The sequence below is a fragment of the Lepus europaeus genome, chromosome 15, assembly GCF_033115175.1.
Source record: "Lepus europaeus isolate LE1 chromosome 15, mLepTim1.pri, whole genome shotgun sequence".
NCBI classification, from domain to species: domain Eukaryota; kingdom Metazoa; phylum Chordata; class Mammalia; order Lagomorpha; family Leporidae; genus Lepus; species Lepus europaeus.
The window spans coordinates 77,888,730-77,906,396 of record NC_084841.1 but is presented as its reverse complement, the minus strand read 5'-3'; the positions used below and the strand labels follow the sequence as shown (position 1 = coordinate 77,906,396).

At 45.3% G+C, this 17,667-nt stretch overlaps 1 protein-coding gene across 1 annotated transcript in view; it reads left to right on the top strand.

Annotated features, from left to right (window-relative positions):
* The window catches only part of FAM81B (family with sequence similarity 81 member B), a 58,679-nt gene extending 52,225 nt beyond the window's left edge, over positions 1–6,454 (top strand). The window contains exons 8-10 of the mRNA XM_062211962.1: positions 1,844–1,979; positions 4,267–4,462; positions 6,321–6,454. Coding sequence (XP_062067946.1) covers positions 1,844–1,979; positions 4,267–4,462; positions 6,321–6,454 — 466 coding nt within the window. The remainder of the gene's footprint in view (positions 1–1,843; positions 1,980–4,266; positions 4,463–6,320) is intronic.
* The last annotated feature ends 11,213 nt before the right edge of the window (positions 6,455–17,667 follow it).

Here is a 17,667-nt window from a genome sequence, read left to right as displayed (position 1 = left end):
AATAAGGGGTGTCAGGCGAGGAAAAAGGCTCCTTTTTAGGACATTAAATTAAAAGTCTTCTCTGATCATGTGATATTTGAACACAAATCCAATTGATGTAAAGGCAAGAGCAAGTGTTTTGCTGAGGACCAGTGTTCAGATTAGAGGAAATAATTGGCTAAAATGAAGTGGCCCAGGCACGGGTTGGTGGGTGTATGTGTCTGAGATCCATGAGCTGTCAGGCTGTTGCAAATCATGATTAGATTAAGAACAGGAAGAGAAAGCAACTTCATCTTCTTTGACGTTCAGGCATATCACCTGAATTAAGATATGCTATCCATGTGAAAGGATGCCCCTCCCTGTATCAAGAGTAATGTGAGGACTTGGCAAAGACGAAGGTCCAAATTCAGCTGTTTCACTATCACTTAAAGAACTGCTGAAAAACCAACCTCCTTTTTCCATGCCTTGGTTTCATCGACATCTGGGTTCCCCAGCCTGGACACTGTGTGCCTTCCAGCAGGCCAGCTCGCATGGTGGGGCCGTCCTGCCCGCTCTGACATGTTTGCTGACATCGCTGGTCTCTGGCCACTCGATGCCAGCAGCACCTCCCACATGTGACAACCAAAAATATCTCCAGAACTTACCCAGTGCCCCCTGGGAGGGACAAAGTTGCCCCTAGATGAGAGCTGTGGGTCTAACTAAAAGTGGAAATGATGTCACAGGACTTCTTTTCAAGGGATTAATCCCAGCACTGTCTCAGGGAGCAGGAGAGGTATGTATGTGCGCTATATTCCATTTCACGTTAAGCAATTTGCAATGGTAAATAGCACAAACTAAATTATCTGCTTTAACCTTGCCTGAAAACATCAGAGCAATCATCCCCATAATTTTAAGTACCACATATTGTAACTAAGCCCGAATATTTTCAATCGCAAACATGGCAATTTTCAACTACAAACAACATGGTAATTTTAAGTACCACATATTGTAACAAAGCCTGAATATTTTCAATCACAAACAACATAGATCGTTCCTGCCCATCTAATAGTTTTTGCTGTCATGCTACAGGAGCCCAGAGTCTGAGAGGGCTTGTAACATTCATTTATTCCAAAGAAACCACCCCAAAGTCCACCTGGGAGAATTAAAGGCTTACCCTACCTACGGGAATGACTGATGGCTGTGGTTGATCAGTAATTTGCCATGCCTGGTCAAAGTGCAGCATTAAACAGGAAACAGCAGAATGGGTTCACGGGCGTGTTCCCTGGTGTCCCACAAAGCTACCAACGCAAGGACACAAGCCACAGCTGTTTTCTGCTTACCTCCACCTTCCCCAGATTCTACCTAAGATGTTCATGAGGGCACAGCGGGGCCGTCCCAGAGCCACCCCCGGGGCACAGAATGCCCTTCCTCGTGGGGGAAGGGCAGGGTTAGAGGCCGTTCCTACGTCTGCCTTTTCTAAAAGGGAATTTGAAATTCACATCTTCACTATGAGAAAATCACCTGCGAAAATATAAGGATACTTCAAGAAGTGCAGGGAAAATGGAATGAAAAGACAAGCTTTCTTGTGCAAAGAAACTTTGAAATCCACGCATAGCTTTTTCATAATACGTATTTTCCATGAACTTTCTGAAGAGCGCTTGTGTGCAGATTTCAAAAAAACTGCATGAAAAATGAACTTACTTTCGACTCCATTTTTTATAAACGTCTCGAAATCCCCTCACACTTAACTTGCTCCTCTCACCCATGTGATGCTAAGCACACGGAACCTCCTCATGCTCAAAACTACAGACTTTTCCAACACTCAATTTTGGTTTCAAGTTTACATTCACGTATTAAAACCATAACAAATCTGTTTTGTTTTCAGATTTAATTCACTTTCAAGTAATCTGTATGAAGAAATTTCAAACAACCAAAAGTGGACCGAAAACCAGTTCCTCAAATACAGAAAAGACCACCTGTGCTATATAAATGACTACCTGAAGGTTCTCCAGGAGAAACAGGTGAAGGGCTCTGGGATGAACTCAGGGCCACCAGCTGCCCCGTCACTCCCGGATGTTACCAGCTGTGACGGCCATGGGCGTATTCTCACCATTTTCCGGGTTCTTGTCCCACACACAGATAAGCACTCTAAGTTGAGACAGGTATAAGTTGTACAAAGTCATAACAAGACCTTATGTAAAAGGTGAGAAAGTGAACTCACATTCACGCTTCCATGTGGGCTGCCCGACAGGGAGAGAGAACCTGTTATGAGTGGACCAGTGGGTTTCCCAGGGGGAGCAGGGGTGGGGGGAGAGGGAAGAAAGAGAACACCTGAGCAGCACCTCCAGCCACGGTCAGCAGAGGAGAGCGCTCTCCCCCACTGCTGGCACGAGGTGCTGCCTCCACTTGCATGAGGCCACCAGGAAGCTTTATGACCCCTACATAAATTCCAAGTGAAGTTTAATATTTCACAGCCCTCCTTCTAGGTCCAGGATGAAACAGGTGCATCCTGGGAAAGGGGGCGTTTTGATCGACAGGTAGAGAGTTAACGTTACATCCTGGCTTGCAGGGATCCCCAGCTCACTACAGAACTAAAGCAGCGGCCTGCCTATTCACCCCACATCCCGAGAGGTCAAGGTCACAGGCAGAGTGATCTCCACTGTGTTTGGTAATGTGCTTTTTTAACACTCACGAGGAGCCCAGAGGCCTTGCTCCTGGCCCTGATTTCTACTCCCCAGCTCTGCAGACCTCCATTTCAGAGTGTGTTCTCCCTGGACCAAAGTAACTCGCAAAGACTTGCTCAATGACACAGATTCCTACCTCCGTCCCCTGGAGTTGGCGCATCTAGACGAGTCCCCTGGGCGACCTCTAGGCGCCAAGCAGCTTGCCAACTTGGGGTTCGACAAACCACCCCACCTTTCGGGAGAGCCATTCGTTCGTAGAGCAAAGGTTTTCCAAAACTCCTTCTCCAGACTGTAAAATAAGGCCCAGGCTTTGGGAGTGAGGCTATTAAAGTGCACGAGAATTGTGTTTATATCAGGGCTTCCTTCTCCCACAGCAACTCCCACAGGGGACCCAGTGGAGGGGGCGGGGAACAGCAGCCGGCCATTAGCATGGTCAGGGACTGCGAGCCCTGCAGGTGATTCAAATAAGATGTTTCTAGAACTTAGGGAGAGGGGGCTCTGGCAGCTGAGAAAATTACATCCCCAGCCCCGACCTGTGTAGACAAACAGCTGATACGGTCAGCAGTCCCAGCTGGAGTCCACTGTAAGCAAACAGGCGAGGCTTTCAGAGCAGGGCTGTCAGAGGGGCGGCCACGCTGGCCTGCTAGTCCTTCACCCCTCAATCAGGCAGGCCTGTCCGTTACAGGCAGCACCAGACGACCTCGAGCCCTCTGCAGGCAGGGCCTCCCCACAACACGGCGGAGAAAGACAATCACTATTCTTAAGTCAGGCAGGGCCAAAGGAAAAAGAATTGCCAGTCACTCCCAGTCCTGCTTCCAAACTCCCTGGGCACGTTAGAAACACCTAAAGAGCTTTTCATTTTTTTATTTTATTTTATTTTTTTTAGACACACAGAGAAAGAGAACACCCCCATTTGCTGATTCACCCCTCAAATGCCTGCAAAGCCTGGGCTGGATCAGGCCAAAACCAGGAGACAAGAAATCAGTTTAGGTCTCCCACGTGGGTGAAAGGGACCCATGTACTTGAGCCCCAGCTGCTGCCTCCCAGGGTGCCAGTAGCAGGAAGCTGGAGTCGGGAGCCGAGACAGAACTCCACCCCAGGCCCTGCAAATGGGATGCTAGCATCCCAGGGGGCTCCTGCAGACCTTTCAAATATCAGTTCCTGAACTCCGTCATAGACCAATGAAACGGGAATTCCTGATTCCTGATTCCAGGTGGCGTGCAGGGGCACTTTTCTGGCTGAAGTGTGTCCACGTGAAGATACATACGTCTAGGGACTAAGAACTTCTAACACTTAGGGGCTCGTCCAAGCAACGTGGGGAAAGCAGGATCTGAACCATCTTCTCCAACACTACGCTAAAATTCCAACCCCTCAAAGCACCTTAACCAACACAGCTCTTTTCCCGCATAGCCTCTACCATTCCAGCAACCACAAGCAAACAAGCTCAAACCAAGGGTTACCTCTTACATATGTGAACACAGTTTTCGATGGAAGGACTGAGGGTTTGAATTTTCATGCTGGCCGTGAAAGCGTGAACATGGGCAAACACATTCCCTCCGCGGGAACATCCCTCTACTTGAGCATCCTTTTCTGCAAGAGTTTTATCTCGTCATCTCTTTCCTAGGAAAAATCTGAAAATAAAATGGAAGAAAAATTGCTGCAGCTTTCAAGCAAACTAGAGAATGTCATCAACACACAGAAACAGGAAGCAGAGCTCAACAAAGCCAAGCACATAGAAAATAAGTTGTCCAAAAAGATGACCCACATGGAGAAGCAGATCTGGGAGGAATTAGAGAAGATGCAGACCGAGTACCAATCAGGTGAGCAGACACTGTCTTGTTACGAAGTAGAGAGCAGCTCTCCTGGCTGCCTGACTCCTCAGAGTTTTCTACTAAGACATAATGACCAGGGATCAACCTTGTCGAGCGTGAGCTGCTTATTTATTGAATTGGGCTTTTCCAAATAGCCTGTAACACAGCTGGGGAACATCAGGCCCGTGGGCCATCTAAGGCCTGCAAAATCATTTGGTCTGGCCCTGCCAAGGCAACCGCAGGTGGGACTCATAATCCAATACATCTATAGCAGACTAACGTTTGAGTTGGTAACGCTCTATGGCCCGCGAATGAGGTTATAAATATCCAAATGGCTCTCGGGAGAAAAAAAGTGCTCCACCCCACCCCTGCCGGGCCAGCATACTACTGAAGGGATGAAGTAAGTTAACCTTCTTCCTTGGCACCTAGCAATGTCATAAGCCTGTCACTGCTGGGAGGTTTTCTCCACTCTGTGACCATAGAGTCACAGGATGGCTAGACTTGGAAATTCCTTTGTCCATTCTTGAGACCTGCCTTGAGGGTATATCACGAAAGTAGGGGCCTCCATCCAACGGCTCTCTCATTGAGCTGCCGGTAATGAACCTGCACAGATGTCAGCCTGGAGACTTGACCTTTAGAAGTGAAGAAGAAAGATGAGTCCGGCACACTGACTGCTGTTCTTAAGGGGCTGACGGCCACAGTGCTGAGCTGAGCTAGCGTCATCTAATTTGTCAAAGGGCAGGACATGGGATCGGCGCCGTGCGGCGGCCATCTGCCTGGAGCCACAATTCTGCGGGGATTACCAGGAGTCAGAGAGGATTCTTTATAAGAGAAAGTCCCAATCCATTTTCTGTCCTCTGGATCTTAGGAACGTGGGTACATCCTACCAAGCTGTGCCTTGGGAAGACGTCAGGGTCTCCTTCTGCTGGATGTTCCTGACACAGCAGTCGAATGGGCTGCATGGGAATCTGACGCTCACAACCCCCACCTCCTGCCCTCAAATCAAAATAGCCAGGAATCATGTCCCAAGCCTAACTGGCCCTTCTATTAGGGGACCTGCTTTCTGCGTAGCCATCAGAAGTTGGGTTTTACTCATCTATGGGCACAGCCTCGGGGGCAGCCGGAGCAGAAGTCGTCCTCTGTATGTTTCTGCCTTTTACTAAGTGGGAGCTCCAGCCAAGGGGACTGGATGGTTTCTTCCTTTGTGCCTTTCATAAAAACACACCGAGAAACAACTACGTGAAGGGCCTCAGCCCATGAGGAATGCGCTGTAGCCCAGGAACCAGGACCCCCAAGCTCTGCTGGGCCTGCAGTCACCAGTGGCCGGCTGTGTGAGAGATGACAGTGCAGGAGTGGGTGGGGGAGCCCCCAGGGCGTGGAGCGTGGCGGGGGGCGGGCGGTGGGCAGCAGGTGGATTATACTCTTGAGATCCTTCAAGCAGGTCACTTCAGAGGACTTTCAGAATCTCAACTGTGGTCTGCACCATCAATTTGGTAACAAGATTTTTCTTTTTTAAAAAAAAGGGGGAAAGCTCCAACAAGTAGTCAAAGCAGAAAGAAAAAAGTATTTTAAATTTCTTTTGAAACCCGGAATCGCTTCATTAATGCAATATGTTTGGGAGCAGGGGAAGGAGAGGAGTGAAATGTTCATGATGATGTCATTAAAACATTCTGCTAATGCATCCTGGTGACATGCAGGAAAGGGATCATAAACATTTTAGGCTGGTCCCCGGGGCACTGGGTGTGCTTTGAATTAAATGATGATCCGCTACGGCAGAACTTCTGCCCAGCAACTTTTGTAAAATATACATTTATCTCTCTATTCTGATGCGCTGCTTCAGCATAGCTATCCTCTTACCCTCTCCCAGGATTTAAATCGATCCACGACTCCCTCACCTCCCTGCAACAAATACAGAAGACAAAGATGGATTTAGAGAAATATAAAGTACAGAAAGACCTGAAGAAATTACAGCGTAAGATAGTGGAGCTCCAGGAAATATAGAACTTTCCCATCATCTTCTTTTGCACCGGCCTGTGGAATGGTTTGTATGGGAACGTGAGAAGACAGTTCCTGTCTCTGGGCGGGAGGTTAGGGGTTCTGAGGAGTCTGAACTTCTAGCACTTTCGAAGGATGTGACCAGAAAAAACAATAAAGCAAAGAAACTTATGATGCTTTCCATCTCTGAATGAAAAACTTAAGGGATTTCTTCACATAGCTGTCTTTTTATGTTTGTTTGTCTACACATAAAAAAGAGCAGTCTGCATAAAGTAGCTGGATGAGCGGTGTAGGCCAGGCATCAGACATTAAAGAGTGGCAGAAATTGTGGCAAATCGCAGGTGACTGACTCAGCCTAAAAGTAAGAGCCACTCTGTAGTTCCGGTTCATCACTGAATATGTCTTTAGTCCAATATTGACAAAAATTGTCTTAGTAGAAACGTCTCCAGTTTTTGGCATTAGTAACTGTTCAAAATAGTTCCCAAACGATGAAGGACGTGTCCCTGGAGCAGATTTGCCCGGTGAGCTCTCAATTAGCAACTTTTGACCAGAGGTTTTCCTTTCTAATGTCTAATTTATACATATTTAAAGTATATTTCATCGTATTCCTTATGTATCACAATGAGGAAGAAGTGAGAGTTAACCTATGTAAGAATATAACAGCTTCTAGGAAAAATATCCAACATCTGGGGTCAGCATTGTAGCACAGCAGGTAGAGCCACTACCTGTGATGCCAGCATCCCATATGGGCACCTGTTCCAGTCCTGGCTGCTCCAATTCCAATCCAACTCCCTGCCAATGCGCTTTTGCCAGAAGAAGATGGCCCAAGTATTCCCATGTGGGAGACCCAGATGTATCTCCAGGCTTCTGGCTTCAGCCTTTCCCAGCCCTGGCTGTTATGGCCATTTGGGGTGTGAACCAGCAAGTGGAAAATCTTTCTCTCTCTTTTTCTCTCCTTCTCTGCCTTTTAAATAAATAACAAATAAATCTTTTAAAAAGGAAAATATTCAACATAATTTTACGTGGGTAAATGCAGAAGTACTTGAAAAACACTAACTTCATATAAAATTAGAATGTCTAACTTTTCTGGATATTAATGTTAAGTGCAGAGCATGGTATTGGCCAGTAAAATCATGAAAATAAACTATTCCCAGCATGTGCTATCTGCTAGGACAAGGACAACTTTCTAACCACAGAGCTTTTCGGAAGCCTGGCAGAGGGATCTTTGAGTCAGGTTTAATCTCTTCCCTTATGTACAAAGAGTGGCAACTTTGCCACTAAAAAAGAGCAAACATATCTCCCAAATAAATTTTACTGACAAATGCCCACTTCTCTAATTCCTTTACTATATGAAAAACATCTCCATTTATTATTATAAATAATCATAATACTCTGCATGCATCAATAGCTCTATAATCAGAGAAATTCTTATAGCAGGATTTAAGAGTTTAAAATGCAACAGACACATTCATTGCAATCAAGTGTCATGCTAAGACAGAGCTAATATCCCAAGTAATCTCAAATAATTCCTCCAAGTCAATGAGAAAATAATAACCAATGACATTTTTTTTTTCAAAATGGCAAAGGTTGAAATGATTGATAAGATTGGGCTGGCAAGGATAAAGAGAAATGTGTCCTTTCATACATTATTGGAGAGTCTATAAATTAATACATTGATTTGGAGGACAGTTGGAAACACATGTTGACATCTTTCTTTAAAAATATATACCTTTGATCTTGCAATACCACTGCTGGAAATTTGTATTACAGGAAAAAAAAATGAACCAAAAAAAAGAGTGTAAAGATGACTGAGAATAATCATTACAGGATCATTTGTTATGGTAAAAACCCCCTTCCCCCGCACACACACACTCACCAAATGCAGTCCAGCCCTTACAAAGAATATAAAGAGGTATCCAAGATATACTGTCAGGTTAAAAAACAATTTAAAAAAAAAGTTTCAAAGCAACATGGATATGATCCTGCTTTTGGAAAAAAAAAAGAGTTAAAAAAAATTTAGGGGTCAGCATTGTGGCACAGCGAGTTAAGCTAGCTGTGGTTTGTGACACCAACAGCAGATAGAAGATGCCTTTCTCTCCCTGTTTCTCTCTGTCTGTCCCTCCCTCTCTCTCTCCCTCATCAGTCTGCCTTTCAAATAAATAATATAAATTTTATTTAATAAAAAAGTCCATTGGTAGGTGAGTGGATGTTTGTGTATGTAATGAATTATTATTCAGCCTAATAAGGAAATACGCTATTTGCAACATGAGTGAACTTGGAGGACATTACGCTGTGCGAAATCAGCCAGTCACAGAACAATGAATACTTCATGACCTTGCTTATAGGTGGGATCCCAAGAAGTCAAACCCATAGAAACAAAGAGTAGGATGTAGTTGACATGGGCTGGGAGAGTTACCAGCTTTAAGTGTTAAGATGAATACATTCTAGAGATCTAATGTACAGTATGGAGACTGTATTCACCCATTTTCTGTTACTGTAGTGAAATACCTGAGGATGGGTATCTTGATAAAGAAAAGAGGGTTGGTTAGCTCACAGTTCTGAAGGTTCAAGCACCTGGCACCAGCAGCAGCAGCAGCACCAGCAGCAGCAGCAGCAGCACCAGCAGCAGCAGCAGCTCTGCTCTGGTGAGGGCCCCAAGGCAGATGGCATCACAAAGGGGTCAGAGTACACAGGAGAGGGGATAGATCATATTGCCAGACAAGGAAACCAGAGAGACTGGGAGTGGCCAGACTGGGAGCTGTTCTTCTATAACAACCCCCTTGTGAGGGCTGACCCCAGAGACCTAAGAGAACCGTGCAGTCACTTCTGAAGACAGTGCCCCAATGACCCAATGACCTCCCACCAGTCTCCACCTCCTAAAGATCCCCCAGCCTCCACAGTGCCAAACTGAGGACCAAGGCTTCAACACACAGACCCCTGATGGACAAACCACACCCAAGCCCTAGCAGAGACCATTGTTGAGATGTTCTGCATGCCTGATATTTCCTTCTCAACACACACACACACACGGTAACTATGTGAGGTGATGGATATATTAACTAGCTTGATTCTGGTAATCATTTCACAATGTATATGTTTGAGGAGTCTTCAAAAAGGTCATAGAAAATGTGTATTATCAAGAAAATACCCCTGGATTTCAAAATTTTTGCACAAGAATTTATAATTCCAATTTCCCACAAATTTTTTGGGTACCCAATAATATCAAAATACCACACTGTACTCCTTAGATATATATAATAAAAATATTCAACCTATTCTTTGCAAGGAAAATCATATGAAATTGTTCTTACTGAGGACTAAATGATAAAGTTCCAAGTGTTTTCTACCCCTTTGAAGATGAAGAATAAACTCTTTACATTAAGCTACATGGTGACTGCCTTCTCAGAGCCTTTGTGGAGTGGTTACACTCTGATAACCAAGAGGGCAGCAAGGCTCAAGGTCAAAGAAAGAGAACCCCCGTGTGCTCCAGACACCAGCAGCCGTCTCACCTTCTACAGAAACCTTCCAAACATTTGCTCACTTTGGCTGACTTCACTCACGTCAGCAGTAAACAGCACCCACAAACACCAAGGACAAATGCAAACTAGAATACACCTGCACAGCCCTGCGACCTCACAAAGCAGCCCTCCAGACTTGTAAGGGGCACTCCTTTTCTGAAATACGCCTTTCCTGCCTTCCTAGGTTCATGTCTTAGGAACTGTGGATACAATATTGAGAACCTAAACATGGACCTTGCCCTCAGCGCACTTCCAGTCCAGCCAAAATGAATACATTTGTGAATACATAGGCAACTCAAGGGTGTGAGGGGAGCACCCGGGAGAGCCATTTGTCACTAACATGGGGAATCAGGCAGAGTGATTTTCCAGAAGAAAAAGCATCTAAATTGAGACCCCTGAAGTCTATGTAGACAGTAGCCGAAGGACACAGAGCAGGTTAGAGGAGGTGCAGGCTGAGGCAGGTGGAATGGTTTGAATGAAGGCCTGCAGGCCAAGAGAATGGGACACACACCAGGAACTACCAGGCGCTCACGTGTGATACGTGGGCGGGGAAGCAGGTGAGCACTACAGAGAAGGCTGGAGAGGTGAGGGGAGTGTGCTGTCCAATCACAAGCAGCCTTGTAACACACCATGGGGAATCGGGCTTTACCTTAAGGACCCAAAGTAGATTTTAAGGGGTTTAAAATATGAGAGCAACATTATGAGATCTGCATGTTAGAGGTCCTTCTGGCTATAGGGTGGAGTATCGATTACTGATCGGCTGGGAGGGAAAGCAGGGAGATGATGCAGCATTGTGGGTCACGAGCTCAAAGTCATTGATTTCCAGTGTGTATGGGACATCCAAGTGGAGGAGTCTAGCGGTTAGCGGGAGATGGGCTGAAAGCATGACAGAAAGTTCTGGACTAGGGAGATGTCTTTGGAAGTCGGCAGCAGAGACCTGGCTATTGGTAGTGTAGGTGAGAAAGAGATTGCTAGGAGGGGTGGGGATGGAGTGGGGGACATGAAGACCACACCAAACGGGGAGCACGCTTAGGATATCCAACACTCGGGGAACCAACAGGCAGAGAGACCTGGGTGAGGAGAAGGAGATGGCAGCGAGGGAGGTGGAGGCAGTGCCATCCTTGGAAGGGCTCAGGGAGTTCCTGTTGGCAGATGACGGCAGCGACTGACCTGGCATTCTACCGCGATTGCTTCAGGGCCTACCAGATCTCCAACTACCCTGTCTTGCAACGCAAACCAGAATGCTGAATGTCTTACACAGCTCACAGAGAACAGTTGCAAACTCTTTCCCGATTCTCCTTAAATGCACTAAAATAAATGTGCAGTTGATTCTCACAGGGTGGTGAGCCCTCTGGAGAGAGGCAGGATTGCAGCCAGCAAACAGACTGGGATGCTCTGGCCCCTACCCAACTAGGCACTTGCCTCTCCAGGAGTTCAGACACACACACACACACACACACACAACCTGTGGAATGGGCTTCATTTTATTTCAGGGCTATGCCTTAATCTATAGTCATGAAATGTTCTAACTCCATAGACTGAATTTCCATAACCCCCATGCTCCTTGCTGAGGTTCTCCTACCTCATTTGCAGAAGCTATTGATATGCATGTAATAAATGTCATTAATCAGAAATGACCACCACTAGGTCATCACCCAGGCCCTCTTCCACAGTTGCATAAGACGCAAGTGAGCAAACAGGAAAATGAACCAGGCTTCTGGGCCGAGAAGGTCTGACAAATGGAGTTTAAACCCAGTACAACAGTTATTCTCCGTGTGACCTAGGGTATGTTCCTTAATTCTGGACTCCCAGCTTCCTCATCTTAAAACAGGGATGAGTATTGACTGTACCTGCCTTGTAGGTTATTGAAATAATTAGGTGCCATCATGGAGCTATCACCAGATATTGCAGGCTGTTCAAAGCAGTCCAAATGGATGAATTCATTCACTCTACCAAGGCACAGAGGGGTTAGGTAGCTGACATGAGGTCTCATGGCCAGTAAGAGATGAGCCAGGATTCCAACTCACCGCAGAACCTTCTCGTAAACATTATGTTATACGATTTCTCTCCATGTGGACGTCGACTGGAGGTGCACCAGGCGCTGACACCAGTGTCCAGGGAAGCCTATTTTCTCCTTAAAACCTGGCATCAAGGCAAACCCAACAGCCATTGCAGTTGGATAAGGGCAAATGGTACCCAAGTAGCAGAAGACTTCTCCAAAGAAGTACTGCTGTGCCCACGAGGCCAGTGTTCAGGGATGGGCTCCAAAGGGGCACGGTACTGGACAAACCCACACCCCTGCAACTGAACACAACTCCTATAACCAAGCATCTCTCTGGTCTCTACGCCTAAATTCCATTACTTAGCCCCTAAGACTTTGAGCATCCTGACACCAACACAAAACCTTCAAAAAACGTGGGATAGGTAGATAAATGGAAGAGTAAATGTAGACGCAAACACGCAGTCATGACCTAGAGCCAACCGCCTCCTCTGCAAAGATTAGTTGGTAACTAAGAGATCAAGGTTCTTCCATCTCACCCAAGAAAGTGTCCAGGTACCCAAGACTCCCAGGAGGGTCAAAGGACAGTCGGTGCACCCTGAAGAGAATCTAGAGAAAGTCAAAGAGGAAAACCAAAGGCTGGCACTTGTGATCTTATCAAGGAAAATTAAAATAGTTAGCTTAATTGGCCTTGGTTTATATCAAGTTCAAAATCTAACAAGGTGGAATAGTCCATATTACTTACCTTCATATTTGCATAATTATCTTTCTCCTACAATTCCTTCCTAGAATTGAGAAATGGAAATGAGAAATGGAAATGATAAATGATAGCATCTGAATGTAGCTTGGGAAGATAACCAGCCTGTCTCAAAGACATATACCTCAACTATTTCACATTTCTTTGAGCTGACAGCAATTATTGACCAAAATCTGAGAGTTGTATTGGGAGCAAGCTTTGGGTCTAGATTCTACTTGCCCAAGACTATAGAGAATTTAAAGAGAGTTGATCTCTCTGAGCCCCACCCCTCTTTTATTGCCTGTAAAATTAGGGTATCTACTATAAAAAAGATGTGAGAGTTAAACATGGTTAAGTGTTAAGAACTTGGCCAACGGTAGGCAGTCACTGCACTCGCTCTGCCCGCGCCCGTCAGGCTGTGGGTGGCAAAGCCCAAGTGGGTAGTGCTTACCACAGCATAGGCACCACACCCTCCTCGGCTGAAGGGCGGGCTTGGCTGGCATGCTGCCAACAGCCTTTGAGAGGCTCCTTCTTGCTTGAGCTTTCCTGGGAGCTGCGGGACTGGCATGAACAAGTTTATTGCTGCCTTCATATTTCCCAATATTCACAAGTGATTCCCCGCTGCTTATTGTAAAGCTGGGGCTTGCGAGGTGATAAATCATGTATTAAATCCGAACCTGTGTCTCAGAAAAGTCTTCCATCCACATGCACAGCACTGGTCCTGAGCCACTACAGGGCAGGCCTCAGGCAACTCAGAAATACCTGGGAGCACTTCAAAAAGTTCATGGAAAAAGGAATTTTTAAAGCCATTTGGTTTTGTTGTAAAAAGTGTTTGAAATCCATGTATACAACGGGTCTTCAAAAAGTTCATAGGTATGAAAAACCTATGCTGTGGAAAGCCAAGACACTGTGGCCAAAAAAAAAAAAAAAAAATCCTACATGAAGGATCTCTGTGAGACCCCTGTGGAAATAAGGGGCCATCAAAGAAAGATGTAGTTTTCTCTGAAGGGAGGAGAGAACTTCCACTTTGATTATGGCCTTGTTTAAATAAGGTTGGAGTTTGTGAATTCAAGAGGCTCCCATAGCCTTGGCAGCTCATGACAAGAGCCTCGGGTGATTACTGACATCATAAATAAGAGTGTCAATTGTTAAATCAACAACGGAGTCACTGTGCACTTACTCCCCATGTAGGATCTCTGTCCTTACTGTGCTGTACTCTGCGAATTAACAGTAAAACTACTATTCAAACAGTACTTTATACTTTATGTGTCTGTGTGGGTGCAATCTGTTGAAATCTTTACTTAGTATATACTAAGTTGATCTGTATCCAAAGATAATTAAAAATGAATCTTAATGAAGAATGGGATGGGAGAGGGAGTGGGAGGTGGGATGGTTTGGTGTGGGAGAGAGGTTATAGGGGGAAAACCCGCTATAATCCTAAAGTTGTACTTTCAAAATTTACATTTATTAAATAAAAATTTTCTAAAAAAAAAAAAAAAACTTCCACTTTGCTTATGGCCTTGTCTAAATATTGATGGAGACTGTGGATTCCAAAGGCGTCCACAGGCTCGGCAGATCATGACAAGAGCCTTGGGTGATCACTGACGTCATACATGAGTGGTAATTGTTAAATTAACAACAAGAGTCACTGTGCACTAATTCCCCATGCAGGACCTCTGCCCTCAATATGAGAATTAACTGTACTTGTTTTCAAAGTTTGTGTGTGTGCAAATTGTTGGAAACTACTTAGTATAGAGTTGGTCTTCTGTGAACAAAGTTAATTGAAAATGAATCTTAATGGAGAATGGGACAAGGAATGGGAGAGAGCGGAGGAGGTGTGATGGGAGTGGGGACAGGAGCTCGGGTATGGTGGGAAGAATCACTATATTTCTAAAGTTGTACTTATGAAATTTGTACTCATTAAATAAAAGCTTTTTTGGGAAAAAAGCAAAAAAAAAATCTGTATATATGAAAAAATCTGTTTACCTTAAATAAAATTTTAAAAAATTGAAAAACCCAAAAACCTACACTGGATTTCATTTTTTTTTTTTTTGCACCAAAATAAATATATCTTTCAACGCCATTTTCCATGAAGTTTCCTGAAGCACCTTGTGTTTGCTTCCACCTTGGAGAAGATGCTTAGTGCAAATCTTCTCCTCAGCACTCCTCCTCCTCTCTGCCTAGCCTCCTCCTTTCCACACACATACCAGTTTGCTCCGTCTGGCTTTTCTCAAAGACATCCGTGTCCCAAACACTGAGAAATTAGCACTGCCAGGAATGCACACAGGCAAGAAAGCATGCAACCAATTGCAAAGATAAAACCCAGGGTCGTCTTTTTTCCACACCACTTGACCAAACTTCCAGAGCTCAGCATGTATCTAAAGACCATTTGTAGGGTATTTTGGATGTATTAAATTGAACAATTAAGATTAGGATATTTTTAATGTGTGATGTGTATTCTTTTTTTCCGGAAAGATTTATTTATTTGAAGGGCAGAGTTGTGGCGGGGGTGGGGGTGGAGGGATTGATCTTCCACCTGCTGATTCACTCCCCAAATGGCCGTTAACAGTTGGGACCAGACAAGGTTGAAGCCAGAAGCCCTGAACTCTTATCTGGTCTCCCAGGTGGTGGCAGGGCCCAAGCACTTGGACCATCTTCCACTGCCTTCCCAGGTGCATTAGCAGGGAGCTGTATCAGAAGTAGAAAAGCCGGCCGGCGCCGCGGCTCACTAGGCTAATCCTCCGCCTTGCGGCGCCGGCACACCAGGTTCTAGTCCCGGTCGGGGCACCGGTCCTGTCCCGGATGCCCCTCTTCCAGGTCAGCTCTCTGCTGTGGCCAGGGAGTGCAGTGGAGGATGGCCCAAGTACTTGGGCCCTGCACCCCATGAGAGACCAGGATAAGCACCTGGCTCCTGCCATTGGATCAGCGCGGTGCACTGGCCGCAGCGCGCCAACCGCGGCGGCCATTGGAGGGTGAACCAACGGCAAAAGGAAGACATTTCTCTCTGTCTCTCTTTCACTGTCCACTCTGCCTGTCAAAAAAATAAATAAATAAATAAATAAAAGAAGTAGAAAAGCCAGGATTTGAACCAGTGTTCTGATGTGGGATGCCAACATCGCAGGCAGTAGCTTAATTCAGTGCCACAACGCCAGCTTCAGACTAGGACTTTTAAACCAGTACCTGGTGGTTTTCCAGAAAAGTTCCTGACTGCCTGAGACTACACTCTGCAGCATTTTTTTTTTATCTCCATAGAGATTAAGCAATGATCACATTTTGTATGATCAAAGGACAAGAAATAGCTTCAAAAAGACAGAGTCTAAAAATCTCAAGTTATTGAAGCCACGTGGAAGTCAAATAATACGAAAGTCTTGTTTACTGTGGGTGGTCCTTCTGTGGGAACAACCTCTTTGGCACTTGGCAGGCACACATAATTCCCTTCCGGGGCTGGCTTCCAAGAACGTATTCCCTGAGTAGTATAGGGCTGGTTTTCTTTGCCAAGACTGGTCTCCCTATGGGTCTCTGCAAAGGGGCTCTTCCTTAAGGTTTACAAGCCCAGGGGTCCCTCTGCTGGGCGGAAGCAGAGGTTGCTGCTTCACAGTACAGCACCAAACACCTTGTTTCAGCTCACTTCAGACTTGGAAACTGCGGACTTCAGAGCAGCATTAGATAGCTCATGCAAGGCCCTGTGTTTTGGTTTTTTTTTTTTTTTTCTTTTTTTTTAAAATTCACATAAAAACCCAAGGCCAAGTGATGGACTTAACTCAGTCACATAACCATTCCATATACTTACTTTTTTTTTTCCGATTTATTTATTTGAAAGTTTTTCCCATATTCTGGATCACTACCCAAATTGTTACAACAGCAGGGCTGGGCTGGGCCAAAGTCATGAGCCAGGAACTCAATCCAGGTCTGCCAAGTCGATGGCAGGGACGTAACTACTTGAGCCAGCATCTGCTGCCTCCCACAAGCAGGAAAAACACTGGAGCCAGCACTGTGGCTGGGCAGGTAACACTCTTCCCTGTAAAGCCAGCATCTCATATGGGTCCTAGTTCGTGTCCCAGCTGCTCCACATTGGATCCAGTTCCTTGTGAATGGCCTGGGAAAAGCAGCAGAAGATGGTCCAGGTGTTTGGGCCCCTGCCACCCACATGAAACTCCTAAAGACCCTGAAGAAGCTCCTGGCTCCTGGCTTCAGCCTGGCCCAGTCCTAGCTGTCACAGCTATTTGGGGAGTGAGCCAGCAGATGGAAGATCTCTTAATTTCTCACTCTCTCTCACTGTTAACTGACTTTCAAATAAATAAATAAATCTTCTAAAAAACAAAAGAATTGAAAATACTGTTCCCCAGAAAGATCCTAATCAGATAAAGAAAGGAGAAACCCAGGATTATAAGGCAAAAGGCCCGGAGCACCAGGAGACTCCACAGCTCCGAAGTGGATATGCTTTCTCAACCAAAAATGGGGCAGGCACTCGGAGAGTTTTCCGACTTCTTAATCTCATTTATAGGAAAAGTCTTTATATAAGGAAATATTTTTGTATCTGTATGCTGCATAAATGTTCTTTTTAAAGTGCCAAATCAAAGCCAATAAACAAAATGAAGGTCTTACTTAAGCAGGCAGTTGAATGCTACATCTTAAACAGGTAGCATGGAAGCCTCAGAATTTTCTATTTGCAACTGAAATGAAAGAAAGACCTGTGGAGCGATGTTCACCCAGAGTTCCACATTTCTGAATGTCCGAGCACTAAAGTGGATCTGCAAGCCTCTCAGATTCATACTCCAAAGCACTCTTGATTTTTGTGTTCCTTTGCAATTTCCCCAGACAGACAGCATTACCTAATGCCTCGAATGGTTATAAATCATCACATTTTTTAATTCCCTTGTTGTACAACCTGAGTATTTCCAGCCAACCCTATTCTTTGTAGAAACCCAAATTAAAGCAATTTGTCAACTGCTCACTTTGTAAAGTG